Source organism: Argopecten irradians, chromosome 5 (assembly GCF_041381155.1).
Source record: "Argopecten irradians isolate NY chromosome 5, Ai_NY, whole genome shotgun sequence".
NCBI classification, from domain to species: Eukaryota; Metazoa; Mollusca; class Bivalvia; order Pectinida; family Pectinidae; genus Argopecten; species Argopecten irradians.
The window spans coordinates 25,932,253-25,947,619 of record NC_091138.1 but is presented as its reverse complement, the minus strand read 5'-3'; the positions used below and the strand labels follow the sequence as shown (position 1 = coordinate 25,947,619).

The 15,367-nt window shown below is 35.5% G+C and overlaps 1 protein-coding gene across 2 annotated transcripts in view; it reads left to right on the top strand.

Moving 5' to 3' along the window:
* LOC138323348 (sodium-independent sulfate anion transporter-like) overlaps nt 1-15,367 on the top strand; it is a 44,154-nt gene that overhangs the window by 24,550 nt on the left and 4,237 nt on the right. For both annotated transcript variants that reach the window (XM_069267922.1, XM_069267923.1), the window contains 16 exons: nt 3,155-3,359; nt 3,656-3,741; nt 4,073-4,152; nt 4,414-4,468; nt 5,135-5,231; nt 5,594-5,772; nt 6,442-6,514; nt 6,661-6,711; nt 6,902-6,962; nt 7,088-7,143; nt 7,507-7,647; nt 11,432-11,490; nt 11,866-11,937; nt 12,202-12,304; nt 12,518-12,585; nt 14,052-14,117. In XM_069267922.1, the coding sequence (XP_069124023.1) occupies nt 3,155-3,359; nt 3,656-3,741; nt 4,073-4,152; nt 4,414-4,468; nt 5,135-5,231; nt 5,594-5,772; nt 6,442-6,514; nt 6,661-6,711; nt 6,902-6,962; nt 7,088-7,143; nt 7,507-7,647; nt 11,432-11,490; nt 11,866-11,937; nt 12,202-12,304; nt 12,518-12,585; nt 14,052-14,117 (1,452 nt within the window). The remainder of the gene's footprint in view (nt 1-3,154; nt 3,360-3,655; nt 3,742-4,072; nt 4,153-4,413; nt 4,469-5,134; nt 5,232-5,593; nt 5,773-6,441; nt 6,515-6,660; nt 6,712-6,901; nt 6,963-7,087; nt 7,144-7,506; nt 7,648-11,431; nt 11,491-11,865; nt 11,938-12,201; nt 12,305-12,517; nt 12,586-14,051; nt 14,118-15,367) is intronic.

Genomic DNA, 15,367 nt, shown 5'->3' with positions numbered 1-15,367 from the left:
GTACTCAGTATTTATGGGCTGCTTTGTCTACTGTTTCTGTACTCTATTTCAGTATGGCCTGTACTCAGTATTTATGGGCTGCTTTGTCTACTGTTTCTGTACTCTGTTTCAGTATGGCCTGTACTCAGTATTTATGGGCTGTTTTGTCTACTGTTTCTGTACTCTATTTCAGTATGGCCTGTACTCAGTATTTATGGGCTGCTTTGTCTACTGTTTCTGTACTCTGTTTCAGTATGGCCTGTACTCAGTATTTATGGGCTGCTTTGTCTACTGTTTCTGTACTCTATTTCAGTATGGTCTGTACTCAGTATTTATGGGCTGCTTTGTCTACTGTTTCTGTACTCTATTTCAGTATGGCCTGTACTCAGTATTTATGGGCTGCTTTGTCTACTGTTTCTGTACTCTGTTTCAGTATGGCCTGTACTCAGTATTTATGGGCTGCTTTGTCTACTGTTTCTGTACTTGTCTATTTCAGTATGGCCTGTACTCAGTATTTATGGGCTGCTTTGTCTACTGTTTCTGTACTCTATTTCAGTATGGTCTGTACTCAGTATTTATGGGCTGCTTTGTCTACTGTTTCTTGGTCTATTTCAGTATGGCCTGTACTCAGTACTTATGGGCTGCTTTGTCTACTGTTTCTGTACTCTATATATCAGTATGGCCTGTACTCAGTATTTATGGGCTGCTTTGTCTACTGTTTCCTTGGTCTATTTCAGTATGGCCTGTACTCAGTATTTATGGGCTGCTTTGTCTACTGTTTCTGTACTCTATTTCAGTATGGCCTGTACTCAGTATTTATGGGCTGCTTTGTCTACTGTTTCTGTACTCTATTTCAGTATGGCCTGTACTCAGTATTTATGGGCTGCTTTGTCTACTGTTTCTGTACTCTATTTCAGTATGGCCTGTACTCAGTATTTATGGGCTGCTTTGTCTACTGTTTCTGTACTCTATATCAGTATGGCCTGTACTCAGTATTTATGGGCTGCTTTGTCTACTGTTTCTGTACTCTATATCAGTATGGCCTGTACTCAGTATTTATGGGCTGCTTTGTCTACTGTTTCTGTACTCTATTTCAGTATGGCCTGTACTCAGTATTTATGGGCTGCTTTGTCTACTGTTTCTGTACTCTATATCAGTATGGCCTGTACTCAGTATTTATGGGCTGCTTTGTCTACTGTTTCTGTACTCTATGTCAGTATGGCCTGTACTCAGTATTTATGGGCTGCTTTGTCTACTGTTTCTGTACTCTATTTCAGTATGGTCTGTACTCAGTATTTATGGGCTGCTTTGTCTACTGTTTCTGTACTCTATTTCAGTATGGTCTGTACTCAGTATTTATGGGCTGCTTTGTCTACTGTTTCTGTACTCTATTTCAGTATGGCCTGTACTCAGTATTTATGGGCTGCTTTGTCTACTGTTTCTGTACTCTATTTCAGTATGGTCTGTACTCAGTATTTATGGGCTGCTTTGTCTACTGTTTCTGTACTCTATATCAGTATGGCCTGTACTCAGTATTTATGGGCTGCTTTGTCTACTGTTTCTGTACTCTATTTCAGTATGGTCTGTACTCAGTATTTATGGGCTGTTTTGTCTACTGTTTCCTTGTACTCTATATCAGTATGGCCTGTACTCAGTATTTATGGGCTGTTTTGTCTACTGTTTCTGTACTCTATTTCAGTATGGTCTGTACTCAGTATTTATGGGCTGCTTTGTCTACTGTTTCTGTACTCTATTTCAGTATGGTCCTGTACTCAGTATTTATGGGCTGCTTTGTCTACTGTTTCTGTACTCTATTTCAGTATGGCCTGTACTCAGTATTTATGGGCTGCTTTGTCTACTGTTTCTGTACTCTATTTCAGTATGGCCTGTACTCAGTATTTATGGGCTGTTTTGTCTACTGTTTCTGTACTCTTTTTCAGTATGGTCTGTACTCAGTATTTATGGGCTGCTTTGTCTACTGTTTCCTTGGTCTATATCAGTATGGCCTGTACTCAGTATTTATGGGCTGTTTTGTCTACTGTTTCTGTACTCTATTTCAGTATGGTCTGTACTCAGTATTTATGGGCTGCTTTGTCTACTGTTTCTGTACTCTATTTCAGTATGGTCTGTACTCAGTATTTATGGGCTGCTTTGTCTACTGTTTCTGTACTCTATTTCAGTATGGCCTGTACTCAGTATTTATGGGCTGCTTTGTCTACTGTTTCTGTACTCTATATCAGTATGGTCTGTACTCAGTATTTATGGGCTGCTTTGTCTACTGTTTCTGTACTCTATATCAGTATGGTCTGTACTCAGTATTTATGGGCTGCTTTGTCTACTGTTTCTGTACTCTATTTCAGTATGGTCTGTACTCAGTATTTATGGGCTGCTTTGTCTACTGTTTCCTTGGTCTATTTCAGTATGGCCTGTACTCAGTACTTATGGGCTGCTTTGTCTACTGTTTCTGTACTCTATTTCAGTATGGTCTGTACTCAGTATTTATGGGCTGCTTTGTCTACTGTTTCTGTACTCTATTTCAGTATGGTCTGTACTCAGTATTTATGGGCTGCTTTGTCTACTGTTTCTGTACTCTATTTCAGTATGGCCTGTACTCAGTATTTATGGGCTGCTTTGTCTACTGTTTCTGTACTCTATTTCAGTATGGTCTGTACTCAGTATTTATGGGCTGCTTTGTCTACTGTTTCCTTGGTCTATTTCAGTATGGCCTGTACTCAGTATTTATGGGCTGCTTTGTCTACTGTTTCTGTACTCTATGTCAGTATGGCCTGTACTCAGTATTTATGGGCTGCTTTGTCTACTGTTTCTGTACTCTATTTCAGTATGGTCTGTACTCAGTATTTATGGGCTGCTTTGTCTACTGTTTCCTTGGTCTATTTCAGTATGGCCTGTACTCAGTATTTATGGGCTGCTTTGTCTACTGTTTCTGTACTCTATGTCAGTATGGCCTGTACTCAGTATTTATGGGCTGCTTTGTCTACTGTTTCTGTACTCTATATCAGTATGGCCTGTACTCAGTATTTATGGGCTGCTTTGTCTACTGTTTCTGTACTCTATTTCAGTATGGCCTGTACTCAGTATTTATGGGCTGCTTTGTCTACTGTTTCTGTACTCTATGTCAGTATGACCTGTACTCAGTTTCCTTACTCTATTTCAGTATGGGCTGTACTCAGCATTTATGGGCTGTTTTGTCTACTGTTTCCTGGGGACAGCCAAAGACATCACTCTGGGCCCCACGGCCATCATGTCCCTGATGACAGCAGCCTTCGCCTACTCTCCTGTAGAAAATGACCCCACCTACGCTATCGTTCTCTGTCTTTTGTGTGGATGTGTCCAGCTCCTGATGGGTATTCTTAATCTTGGTATGTATACATTTCCACAATGATTTCCTGTTAAACAATCAACTACTTTATGGTGTTAACTGATTTTGTCGTAAATGTTCTTCCCATGTAAACTCATTTCTGCCAGGGTTTTTTTCACACACAAGAAATGTTTGTTTCCAATATTTTTTCAGACATAATAAACAGATACCTTTCAAATTGTATTTGAATCTTTTTGAAGAAAAATCTCAAGTTGTAGTATGTATAAATGTTTCCCTTTACATTAAAATGAATTCTCTATCAATAGATACAATATGTCAGATGTACCCATGTTCCAGGTATACTTGTCAACTTTATATCCTACCCCGTCATCAATGCCTTTACCTCTGCGGCTGCTATCACCATCGGATTCGGCCAAGTCAAGGTACACTGATATGGATATTGTATAAACTTTACTCACCTTTAAATCTGATTCATTATGACTGAATGTCACTTCTATTGCAGTCTGTTGATGTTGCTGTCATTTAAAATAATCATGTTAAAAGAGGTATTGAGTTTTGAGAGTAAATAGTTTGGGAGTTTGATTATGAATACACTCCATGATAAAGATGTTGTAAAATCATTACTGAGGTATTGTAACTGTTGTTTCTATAGTGAACCAGCACAACCATTTATTTTGTTGTTCAGTAACAACATATTTTGCAGTATTTTCTCAGACTGAAGTGACTATGTATAAGCTGTTTATGAATTGACAGGGAATATTGGGACTGACTGATATTCCAAGGGACTTTCCACACATGGTATACCAAACATTTAAAAAGATTCCAGAAACCAAGTAAGTTTCAAAGTTTTAAAGGAAACATAAATTATGATTATCACTAAAGTAGATTTGATTTCAATACAACAGATCAAATCTGTAGATGATTTTAGTCTCAAATGTTCTAGAAACAATCTAGATGTAGGAGCATTTATTATGCACATTTGTGTTCTTATTTTCAGAACATATAATACATTTAAGCATGTAGTTACTTTTCTCCCTTTTCCATAAAAAAATTGTAATTTGTTTATATTAATCCCAAATTCTCTGTTTGTGCAGGGTCTGGGATATGACGATGGGACTGATATGTCTGGTACTTCTCTTTCTACTCAAGGTAAGCTTCTACCATCTAAACCTTCTACCATTTAAACCTTCTATCATCTAAACCTTCTACCATTTGAACATTCTACCATCTAAACCTTATATCATCTAAACCTTCTACCATCTAAACCTCCTCCAATCTAAACCTTTTACCATCTTAACTTTCTACAATCTAAAACTTCTACCATCTAAACCTTCTACCATTTGAACATTCTACCATCTAAACCTTATATCATCTAAACCTTCCACCATCTAACCCTTCCACCATCTAACCCTTCTGCCATCTAAACCTTCTAGATTAAGAACACTACCTAAACCTTCCACCATCTAACCCTTCTGCCATCTAAACCTTCTAGATTAAGAACACTACCGATCAGCTTGTATGTCATACACATATCTATTTCATGTAATGTTGAGAAAAACATAGTTTTCATTAAATATTTTCTTTAATAGACACAATCCAAGTCACCTTTATATCTGACATAAAATTATGGTATCTGTTAGAATTATTTTGACTAAAAAAAATATCTACAACTTAAGATTTGATAATTAAATTCAGTAAATGGTTGTTTGATTTCAAAATTATTTTCTTGGTAAGTTTTGTTTTTATGTAATTCAACATAGGTTTAGAAAAGTCCTGTCTAAAAAGTATATTGATATTTGTTGTAATGCCCAACAGAAAATGAGAACAATTCAATGGAATGACCCTCCGGATGGTTCGCCCCCAAACCTGTGTGTGAAGGTCTGTCGCTACATCGTGTGGCTTAGTGGGACAGGTAAGTCACATTTAACGGACACTTGGGTCTGTAGCCTACAAAGTCACAGGTTTGCTCAAATAAATGACCTTGACCTTCATTCAAGATCATGAAAAATCTTACTGATAATACTTCTAGATGTGATAATTTATGTGCTATGCATCTTTTACTGAAATTATTCACAAGTAAAACTTTGCACTTGTTTATATGTTTCCATATGTAAATATGCACAGATATTTATTCAAGAGAAAACTTCCACACCACAAATCATTCCACTTTTTGTTACCATGTATGATAATTTGCTCTCACTTCTTTGCTCCATACACCCTATATTGTTGATTCTCAGTGTTTTAGTATGTGAGATATATTTATGCTTGTTACAGCTGCTAATGCCATCATCGTGATCGGAGCCTCAGGAGTGGTCGCCATCCTAGAAAGTCAGAACATCAAGGATGCTATTAGTATAACCGGGGAAATACAGCCAGGATTACCTCCCTTCAAAGCTCCGTCATTTTCTCTTCAAAATGGAAATGAAACCATTTCTTCTGGTACTATCTTGTCGGTAAGTTGTTTTATAACAGGTCAAGTGTAAGGAATGGGAAAAATCTAATACACATTATTTTATCTTACAAATAGTAAACTACTGTAAATGCACTAATTTTAGCGCTAATCCGAAAATTGTAAATTATGGTTTATTAGTGTGGATATAAATTAGCGTAATTGGTGATTCAACAACGGAAATACCCTTTTACAAAATTTAGCGCTGTGCATGATTAGTGCTTCTAAGACAGCACGAAGAGCGCTAAAATAAAACTACCGGTAAAATAATTATGTTTACAGTATGAATTAATGGAGAAACATTTTCTTGTGTGTAGAAATGATGAAATGAAGTTGGAAAATTAACTGGAGAAGACTTGGTTATAACCAGAACAAGGACATTAAGCCCCTTCAATTAATTAATCAATCAGTTAGAATAAAAATGATAAAATTAAATTAAACTGATTAATTGGAAAGGTTTACCAAGACAAATGGTGACTTTCCTGTGATAACATTTTAATTACTTCATGTAGAACAGATTGTATTATTTCAAACCTGTCAGTATTAAATGCCTTGTCTGTTCAACTCTTACACTGAAGTAAAAATTATTATAGTTTTGATTTGTATCAATAAACAAAGAGATCCTAGATGTAGTGAAGTAAGCGTTGACTTGATAACCTGCTGTGTATTACAGTCCATTGGGGCTGGTATTGGTATTGTACCACTGTTGGGGTTGGTGGAGCTCATCGCCATTGGAAAAGCATTTGGTAAGGTAGTTTATACTTGTACTTTGAATCGGAATTCATTTGTATTTCTTCAATTGTCAGTGTCATCAAGTGAATTATTACCATATTAATCAAAATACCTCATTTATTTACTCACATATTTAATTTGGTGTCTCTTCTGTTTGTAGCAAGACAAAATAACTACAAAATCTATCCAAACCAAGAGCTGATATCTATTGGTAAGTTTTCATCTTTTATGAATATTATTCATGATAGTGTTTTAATAATAATTTCACCCATATGATGTAGTCTGTACCAAAGGGTGGCCACTCCTCTTACCTAGTTATATTCATCGGATTAAAATTGATTTATGAATTGCCATGAACGTTTTAGGGCTGCACTAATTTTACCTGTGTTTTACCTGTCCAGGTATTGCTAACATTCTGAGCTCCTTCATGTCTTCCTATCCAGTGACTGGAAGCTTCTCAAGGTAAGCAAAGAAAATTATCTTAATTGTTTCTGAATGTGTGATTTTGTTATTTAAGTTCTGTGATTTTTGGCTTCTTCTTTGTATTGATGCTATTTCCAGTACAATATTATCTTTATCTGTTTCAGAACTGCTGTCAATTCTCAAAGTGGTGTCAAAACTCCAGCCTCAGGGCTTATTACTGGTAAGATTTCATGTTCTATGATTAGAAGTTAAGGTAATGCTTTGATGATGTAATTGGTCGCTGGTAACAGATGTTGTGATTTGTCCCTTTTAATGGATTCTATGATTGGTCCTTTGTTACAGATGCTATGATTGGTCTGTTACAGTTGCTATGATTGGTCCATTGTTACAGTGGCTATGATTGGTTTGTTACAGTTGCTATGATTGGTCCTTTGTTAAGTGGCTATGATTGGTCCATTGTTACAGTGGCTATGATTGGTTTGTTACAGATGCTATGATTGGTCTGTTACAGATGCTATGATTGGTCTGTTACAGATGCTATGATTGGTCCATTGTTACAGTGACTATGATTGGTTTATTACAGGTGCTGTGGTGCTGGTGGCCCTTCAGTTCCTTACTCCACTCTTCTATTACATCCCCAAGTCGGCCTTATCAGCGGTCATCATCTCAGCTGTCATACAGATGGTCGACTACAAAATCATCAAAAAACTGTGGAAAGCAAACAGTATGTTATACCTTATAATCAGAACACTTTTCAATAATTTACTCAAGAAGCGTTTTATATATAGTTTTGAATATAAAATTGAAACTGTTTGTATAGAGTAGTTAGTATGTATGACACAGGGTGTTAATACAGCGCACTAAACCAAACCAGACCGTACTATAATTCAACAGCTCACTCCTCACACAATGACACAGGGTGTTAATACAGCGCACTAAACCAAACCAGACCGTACTATAATTTAACAGCTCACTCCTCACACAATGACACAGGGTGTTAATACAGCCCACTAAACCGAACCAGACCGTACTATAATTTAACAGCTCACTCCTCACACAATGACACAGGGTGTTGATACAGTGCACTAAACCAAACCAGACCGTACTATAATTTAACAGCTCACTCCTCACACAATGACACAGGGTGTTAATACAGTGCACTAAACCAAACCAGACCGTACTATAATTTAACAGCCCACTCCTCACACAATGACACAGGGTGTTAATACAGGGTACTAAACCAAACCAAACCGTACTATAATTTAACAGCTCACTCCTCACACAATGACACAGGGTGTTAATATGGTCACTAAACCAAACCAGACCGTACTATAATTTAACAGCTCACTCCTCACACAATGACACAGGGTGTTAATACAGTGCACTAAACCAAACCAGACCGTACTATAATTTAACAGCTCACTCCTCACACAATGACACAGGGTGTTTATACAGCGCACTAAACCAAACCAGACCGTACTATAATTTAACAGCTCACTCCTCACACAATGACACAGGGTGTTAATACAGCGCACTAAACCAAACCAGACCGTACTATAATTTAACAGCTCACTCCTCACACAATGACACAGGGTGTTAATACAGCGCACTAAACCAAACCAGACCGTACTATAATTTAACAGCTCACTCCTCGCACAATGACACAGGGTGTTAATACAGCGCACTAAACCAAACCAGACCGTACTATAATTTATTAATTAACTATCTATGTTACTAGTATGGATTTTCCGGCTGAGCTGTATTTGGCCAAACTCGGCCAATATTGAAAAAAATTGACGCAACTAGTCTAATATGATATTGGCCGACTTCATGTATTGGCCGATTTTGAACTCGGCTTATATTGAAAAACGCGCCAAATCGAACGCGCCTTGTCATTCGGAAGTTCTCAGTGTTATTATGTTATTTGACCTAGCATCTAGAGCGTTTTACGAAATCAGTCAACAAACAACATGGAGATTGACGAGTCGTCTGTCAAAAGGGCCAGGGACAAATATGCAAAAAACAGCGAAGATATGCTTGGTGTTTTGATGGATGACATCACTAGGTATGATGGATGCGGGATGCACTTGTAGATTTATCACTGACTGTGCAGTTAGTAATATACTTAGACTAAGTTATAAATCAGATATCTAGACGTACAAATTACAATGTTAAATGTATGCAGACATAGATAGTTAATTAATAAAAGTGTCATAAATCAACTGTTATGATATTGGCCCAGTTATTAGGCCTTGGTCTGTCACATTGGCCCTCGGCCTTCGGCCTCGATCCAATATCACAGACCTCGGCCTAATAACTGGGCCAATATCATAACAGCTGATTAATAGCACTATATTAACAGCTCGCTCCTCACACAATGACACAGGGTGTTAATACAGCGCACTAAACCAAACCAGACCGTACTATAATTTAACAGCTCACTCCTCACACAATGACACAGGGTGTTAATACAGGGTACTAAACCAAACCAGACCGTACTATAATTTAACAGCTCACTCCTCACACAATGACACAGGGTGTTAATACAGCGCACTAAACCAAACCAGACCGTACTATAATTTAACAGCTCACTCCTCACACAATGACACAGGGTGTTAATACAGCGCACTAAACCAAACCAGACCGTACTATAATTTAACAGCTCACTCCTCACACAATGACACAGGGTGTTAATACAGCGCACTAAACCAAACCAGACTGTACTATAATTTAACAGCTCACTCCTCACACAATGACACAGGGTGTTAATACAGCGCACTAAACCAAACCAGACCGTACTATAATTTAACAGCTCACTCCTCACACAATGACACAGGGTGTTAATACAGCGCACTAAACCAAACCAGACCGTACTATAATTTAACAGCTCACTCCTCACACAATGACACAGGGTGTTAATACAGGGCACTAAACCAAACCAGACCGTACTATAATTTAACAGCTCACTCCTCACACAATGACACAGGGTGTTAATACAGCGCACTAAACCAAACCAGACCGTACTATAATTTAACAGCTCACTCCTCACACAATGACACAGGGTGTTAATACAGCGCACTAAACCAAACCAGACCGTACTATAATTTAACAACTCACTCCTCACACAATGACACAGGGTGTTAATACAGCGCACTAAACCAAACCAGACCATACTATAATTTAACAGCTCACTCCTCACACAATGACACAGGGTGTTAATTCAGTGCACTAAACCAAACCAGACTGTACTATAATTTAACAGCTCACTCCTCACACAATGACACAGGGTGTTAATACAGCGCACTAAACCAAACCAGACTGTACTATAATTTAACAGCTCACTCCTCACACAATGACACAGGGTGTTAATACAGTGCACTAAACCAAACCAGACCGTACTATAATTTAACAGCTCACTGCTCACACAAATGACACAGGGTGTTAATACAGCGCACTAAACCAAACCAGACCGTACTATAATTTAACAGTTCACTCCTCACACAATGACACAGGGTGTTAATACAGCGCACTAAACCAAACCAGACTGTACTATAATTTAACAGCTCACTCCTCACACAATGACACAGGGTGTTAATACAGCGCACTAAACCAAACCAGACCGTACTATAATTTAACAGCTCACTCCTCACACAATGACACAGGGTGTTAATACAGTGCACTAAACCAAACCAGACCGTACTATAATTTAACAGCTCACTCCTCACACAATGACACAGGGTGTTAATACAGCGCACTAAACCAAACCAGACTGTACTATAATTTAACAGCTCACTCCTCACACAATGACACAGGGTGTTAATACAGCGCACTAAACCAAACCAGACTGTACTATAATTTAACAGCTCGCTCCTCACACAATGACACAGGGTGTTAATATGGTCACTTAACCAAACCAGACCGTACTATAATTTAACAGCTCACTCCTCACACAATGACACAGGATGTTAATACAGCGCACTAAACCAAACCAGACCGTACTATAATTTAACAGCTCACTCCTCACACAATGACACAGGGTGTTAATACAGCGCACTAAACCAAACCAGACTGTACTATAATTTAACAGCTCACTCCTCACACAATGACACAGGGTGTTAATACAGCGCACTAAACCAAACCAGACCGTACTATAATTTAACAGCTCACTCCTCACACAATGACACAGGGTGTTAATACAGTGCACTAAACCAAACCAGACCGTACTATAATTTAACAGCTCACTCCTCACACAATGACACAGGGTGTTAAAACAGCGCACTAAACCAAACCAGACTGTACTATAATTTAACAGCTCACTCCTCACACAATGACACAGGGTGTTAATACAGCGCACTAAACCAAACCAGACCGTACTATAATTTAACAGCTCACTCCTCTCACAATGACACAGGGTGTTAATATGGTCACTAAACCAAACCAGATCGTACTATAATTTAACAGCTCACTCCTCACACAATCCTGATACATTTTCTGTTTATCACTTTTAGAAATCGACCTGATTCCACTGTTTATAACGTTTGTGGCTTCGTTAGGCGTGGGTATCGAGGTGAGTACATTTACACCTTATTGAAAAGTTTATACACTTTTTGGTCAAACATATTTGTTCAATCTTACTTCAATGCTTTTCATGCTAAAAGTATTTTCCCTCAGTATTACCGGTATTACACTAACTGCATATTTTATAATGTGATTAATTAAACAGTTACTACCAATTAACAAAGTCATCATTGTGCTTTCTTGATAAAAAATGATTATTTCCCTGGTATCAAAACTCATCTTATCATCATACACTGTTTTCATATAAAAATACTTGGTAGTTAACATGTAAATGGATGTCTGACAGATATTCCAAGTGTCAGTAGATATTTAGGAAGACTCCCCACAACACCAACTGAATATAAAATGTTTTTGCATTCTGCAGTATGGCATCATCATTGGTATTGGTGTGGACTTGCTTGCTCTGCTATACCCGATGGCCAGACCAAAAATAAGAGTAAGTACAATATACTATAAATAAAAGTCAGATATTTTATACATTGTCTACTTTTCTACATTTATTACACATATCATACCAAACTAAACTCCAGCCAAGTCACAGCTATAATCAAGATTGCTAGCAACATTGAAATTGTAATTACATTTTTGTATATACAAGTATAAAACACATCCAACAGCATAAAGCATAAGTGTACTTCCTAATGGGATAAGACCATAAAACTATCCTGTAGTCTTCATCAAACATCCTCTCTCTTCACAGGTAACAGATACAGGCGTTGTGATACTAAAGATGGACCAAGGGGTACGCTTCCCCGCCGTCGACTTCTTACAGAATACAGTTACAGAGGCAGCCACCGTACAAGGTCAGAATTGAATCATAATTACAATTTCAGACACAATAACAAGTTACCATTTCCTGTCTATCACACAGCATCATTTTTAGAATCGATGTGATTCTCTAAAGCTTCCAAGTAAAAGTCATAGTTTGTGTAATTATTGATGTTTCTCATTATGTTTATATATATATTGTAATTTTATATCATTTCTAAAGATGTGTTTTTCCTTGTTGTATCCAGGTGACAAACTGAGATCAGTTATTATCGATTGCAGTTACATCACTGCTACAGACTACAGTTCTGTACAGGTAAGATGGGTAGGATAACAGAAACAGACTATAGATTGATAGGATATACATGTATAGCAAAAACAGACTATAGATAGATACCTATAACATAATAGAAACATACTATAAATTGATATATAACAGAAACTGACTATAGAGATGAGTAGCTAAGGACATGTAACAGAAGCAGACTATAGATAGATAAAACATGTAACAGAAGCAGACTATAGATAGATAAAACATGTAACAGAAACAGACTATAGATAGATAAAACATGTAACAGAAACAGACTATAGATAGATAAAACATGTAACAGAAACAGACTATAGAATACAGTAAAGCATGATTATAGTTCTAAAACTCTAATTTCTAAACTTCTAAGATCAACAAAATCACTTCGTTATAAGCATAGCTCGTTGTACACTAATTACAGACATCTGAATGTGTGTATATTTGGGAGGCTGCAGTATGTTTATTGTAGTATGGATAATATATACAGTATGACAGGTGGATACTTTGTCATATTTCAAATAGATTCCCACCTTGTTTAAATGTCTTTTTAGACGTATGATATAACGGTGTTTTGAAGAGTAATAGAATTATAAATGATGTTTGTAGGGCATAATGAGATGATTGCAGGAATTCAAACGGGAAAGATGCAAGGATAGTATAGCCTGATTCTAAAATGTGAGTAGAACATAGATTTAACAGACTATAGATAGGTTTCGCCCAATAATATAAAGACTACGTAACATTGAAAATTTATCCTTGTACATAGATAATAATCTTCAAAGATCATTTCAATGCATTAATGCGAACATATATAGGTGGTCAGTTGCCTAGCTTGACCTAGGAAATGTACTCCTCTAGAAAATAGAGTGAAGTCAAGCTTTACATGAACATGACGTAACAGTTTCCAAAACGAGGACGCATCTATAGACGGAAGCATACAAAATGTCTCAGATAGAAGTGACATGTGGGTAACACTGGCATTGTTTAGTTAGATAAGTAACATGTCTAAGATAGATAAAACAGACTATAGATAGATAAAACATGTAACAGAAACAGACTATAGATAGATAAAACATGTAACAGAAACAGACTATAGATAGATAAAACATGTGACAGAAACGACTAGACATGTACAGATATAGATAGATAAAACATGTAACAGAAACAGACTATAGAATACAGTAAAGCATGGTTATAGTTCTAAAACTCTAATTTCTAAACCTCTAAGACCAACAAAATCACTTTGTTATAAGCATAGCTCGTTGTACACTAATTACAGACATCTGAATGTGTGTATATTTGGGAGGCTGCAGTATGTTTATATTGTAGTATGGATAATATATACAGTATGACAGGTGGATACTTTGTCATATTAAAATAGATACCACCTTGTAAAATGTCTTTATAGGTGCATGTTTGTATAACGAGATTTGAAGAGGAAATAACTAGAATTGTAAATTTATTTCTTGTTTTAGGGCATTATTGAGATGATTGCAGAATTCAAACGGAAAGATGCAAGGATTGTATTTGCCTGCCTAAATGTGAGTAGAAATAGTATTTATTGTTCTTAATGTAAGTAGAAATAGTATTTATTGTTCTTAATGTAAGTAGAAATAGTATTTATTGTTCTTAATGTAAGTAGAAATAGTATTTATTGTTCTTAATGTAAGTAGAAATAGTATTTATTGTTCTTAATGTAAGTAGAAATAGTATTTATTGTTCTTAATGTAAGTAGAAATAGTATTTATTGTTCTTAATGTAAGTAGAAATAGTATTTATTGTTCTTAATGTAAGTAGAAATAGTATTTATTGTTCTTAATGTAAGTAGAAATAGTATTTATTGTTCTTAATGTAAGTAGAAATAGTATTAATTGTTCTAAATGTAAGTAGAAATAGTATTAATTATTCTAAATGTAAGTAGAAATAGTATTAATTGTTCTAAATGTAAGTAGAAATAGTATTAATTGTTCTAAATGTAAGTAGAAATAGTATTAATTGTTCTAAATGTAAGTAGAAATAGTATTTATTGTTCTTAATGTATCAATGTTAGTAGAAATAGTATTAATATATAAGCTAAATGTAAGTATTGAAATAGTATTTTAATGTAATCTTTAAAATGTATAGAAGTAGAAATAGTATTTATTGTTCTTAATGTAAGTAGAAATAGTATTTATTGTTCTTAAATGTAATTTATTGTTCTTAATGTAGAAATAGTATTAGTATTTATTGTTCTTAATGTAAGTAGTAGTATTTATAGTAGAAATAGTATTTTATTGTTCTTAATGTAAGTAGAAATAGTATTTATTGTGCTTAAAATGTAAGTAGAAATAGTATTTATTGTTCTTAAATGTAAGTAGAAATAGTATTTATTGTTCTTAATGTAAGTAGAAATAGTATTTATTGTTTCTAATGTAAGTAGAAAATAGTATTTATTGTTCTTAATGTAAGTAGAAATAGTATTTATTGTTCTTAATGTAAGTAGAAATAGTATTAATTGTTCCTAATGTAAGTAGAAAAGTATTTATTGTTCTAATGTAAGTAGAAATAGTATTTATTGTTCTTAATGTAAGTAGAAATAGTATTTATTGTGTAAGTAGAAATAGTATTTATTGTTCTTAATGTATGAAATAGTATTATTGTCTTAATGTAAGTAGAAATAGTATTTATTGTCTTAATGTAAGTAGAAATAGTATTTATTGTTCCTAATGTAAGTAGAAATAGTATTTATTGTTCTTAATGTAAGTAGAAATAGTATTTATTGTGCTTAATGTAAGTAGAAATAGTATTTATT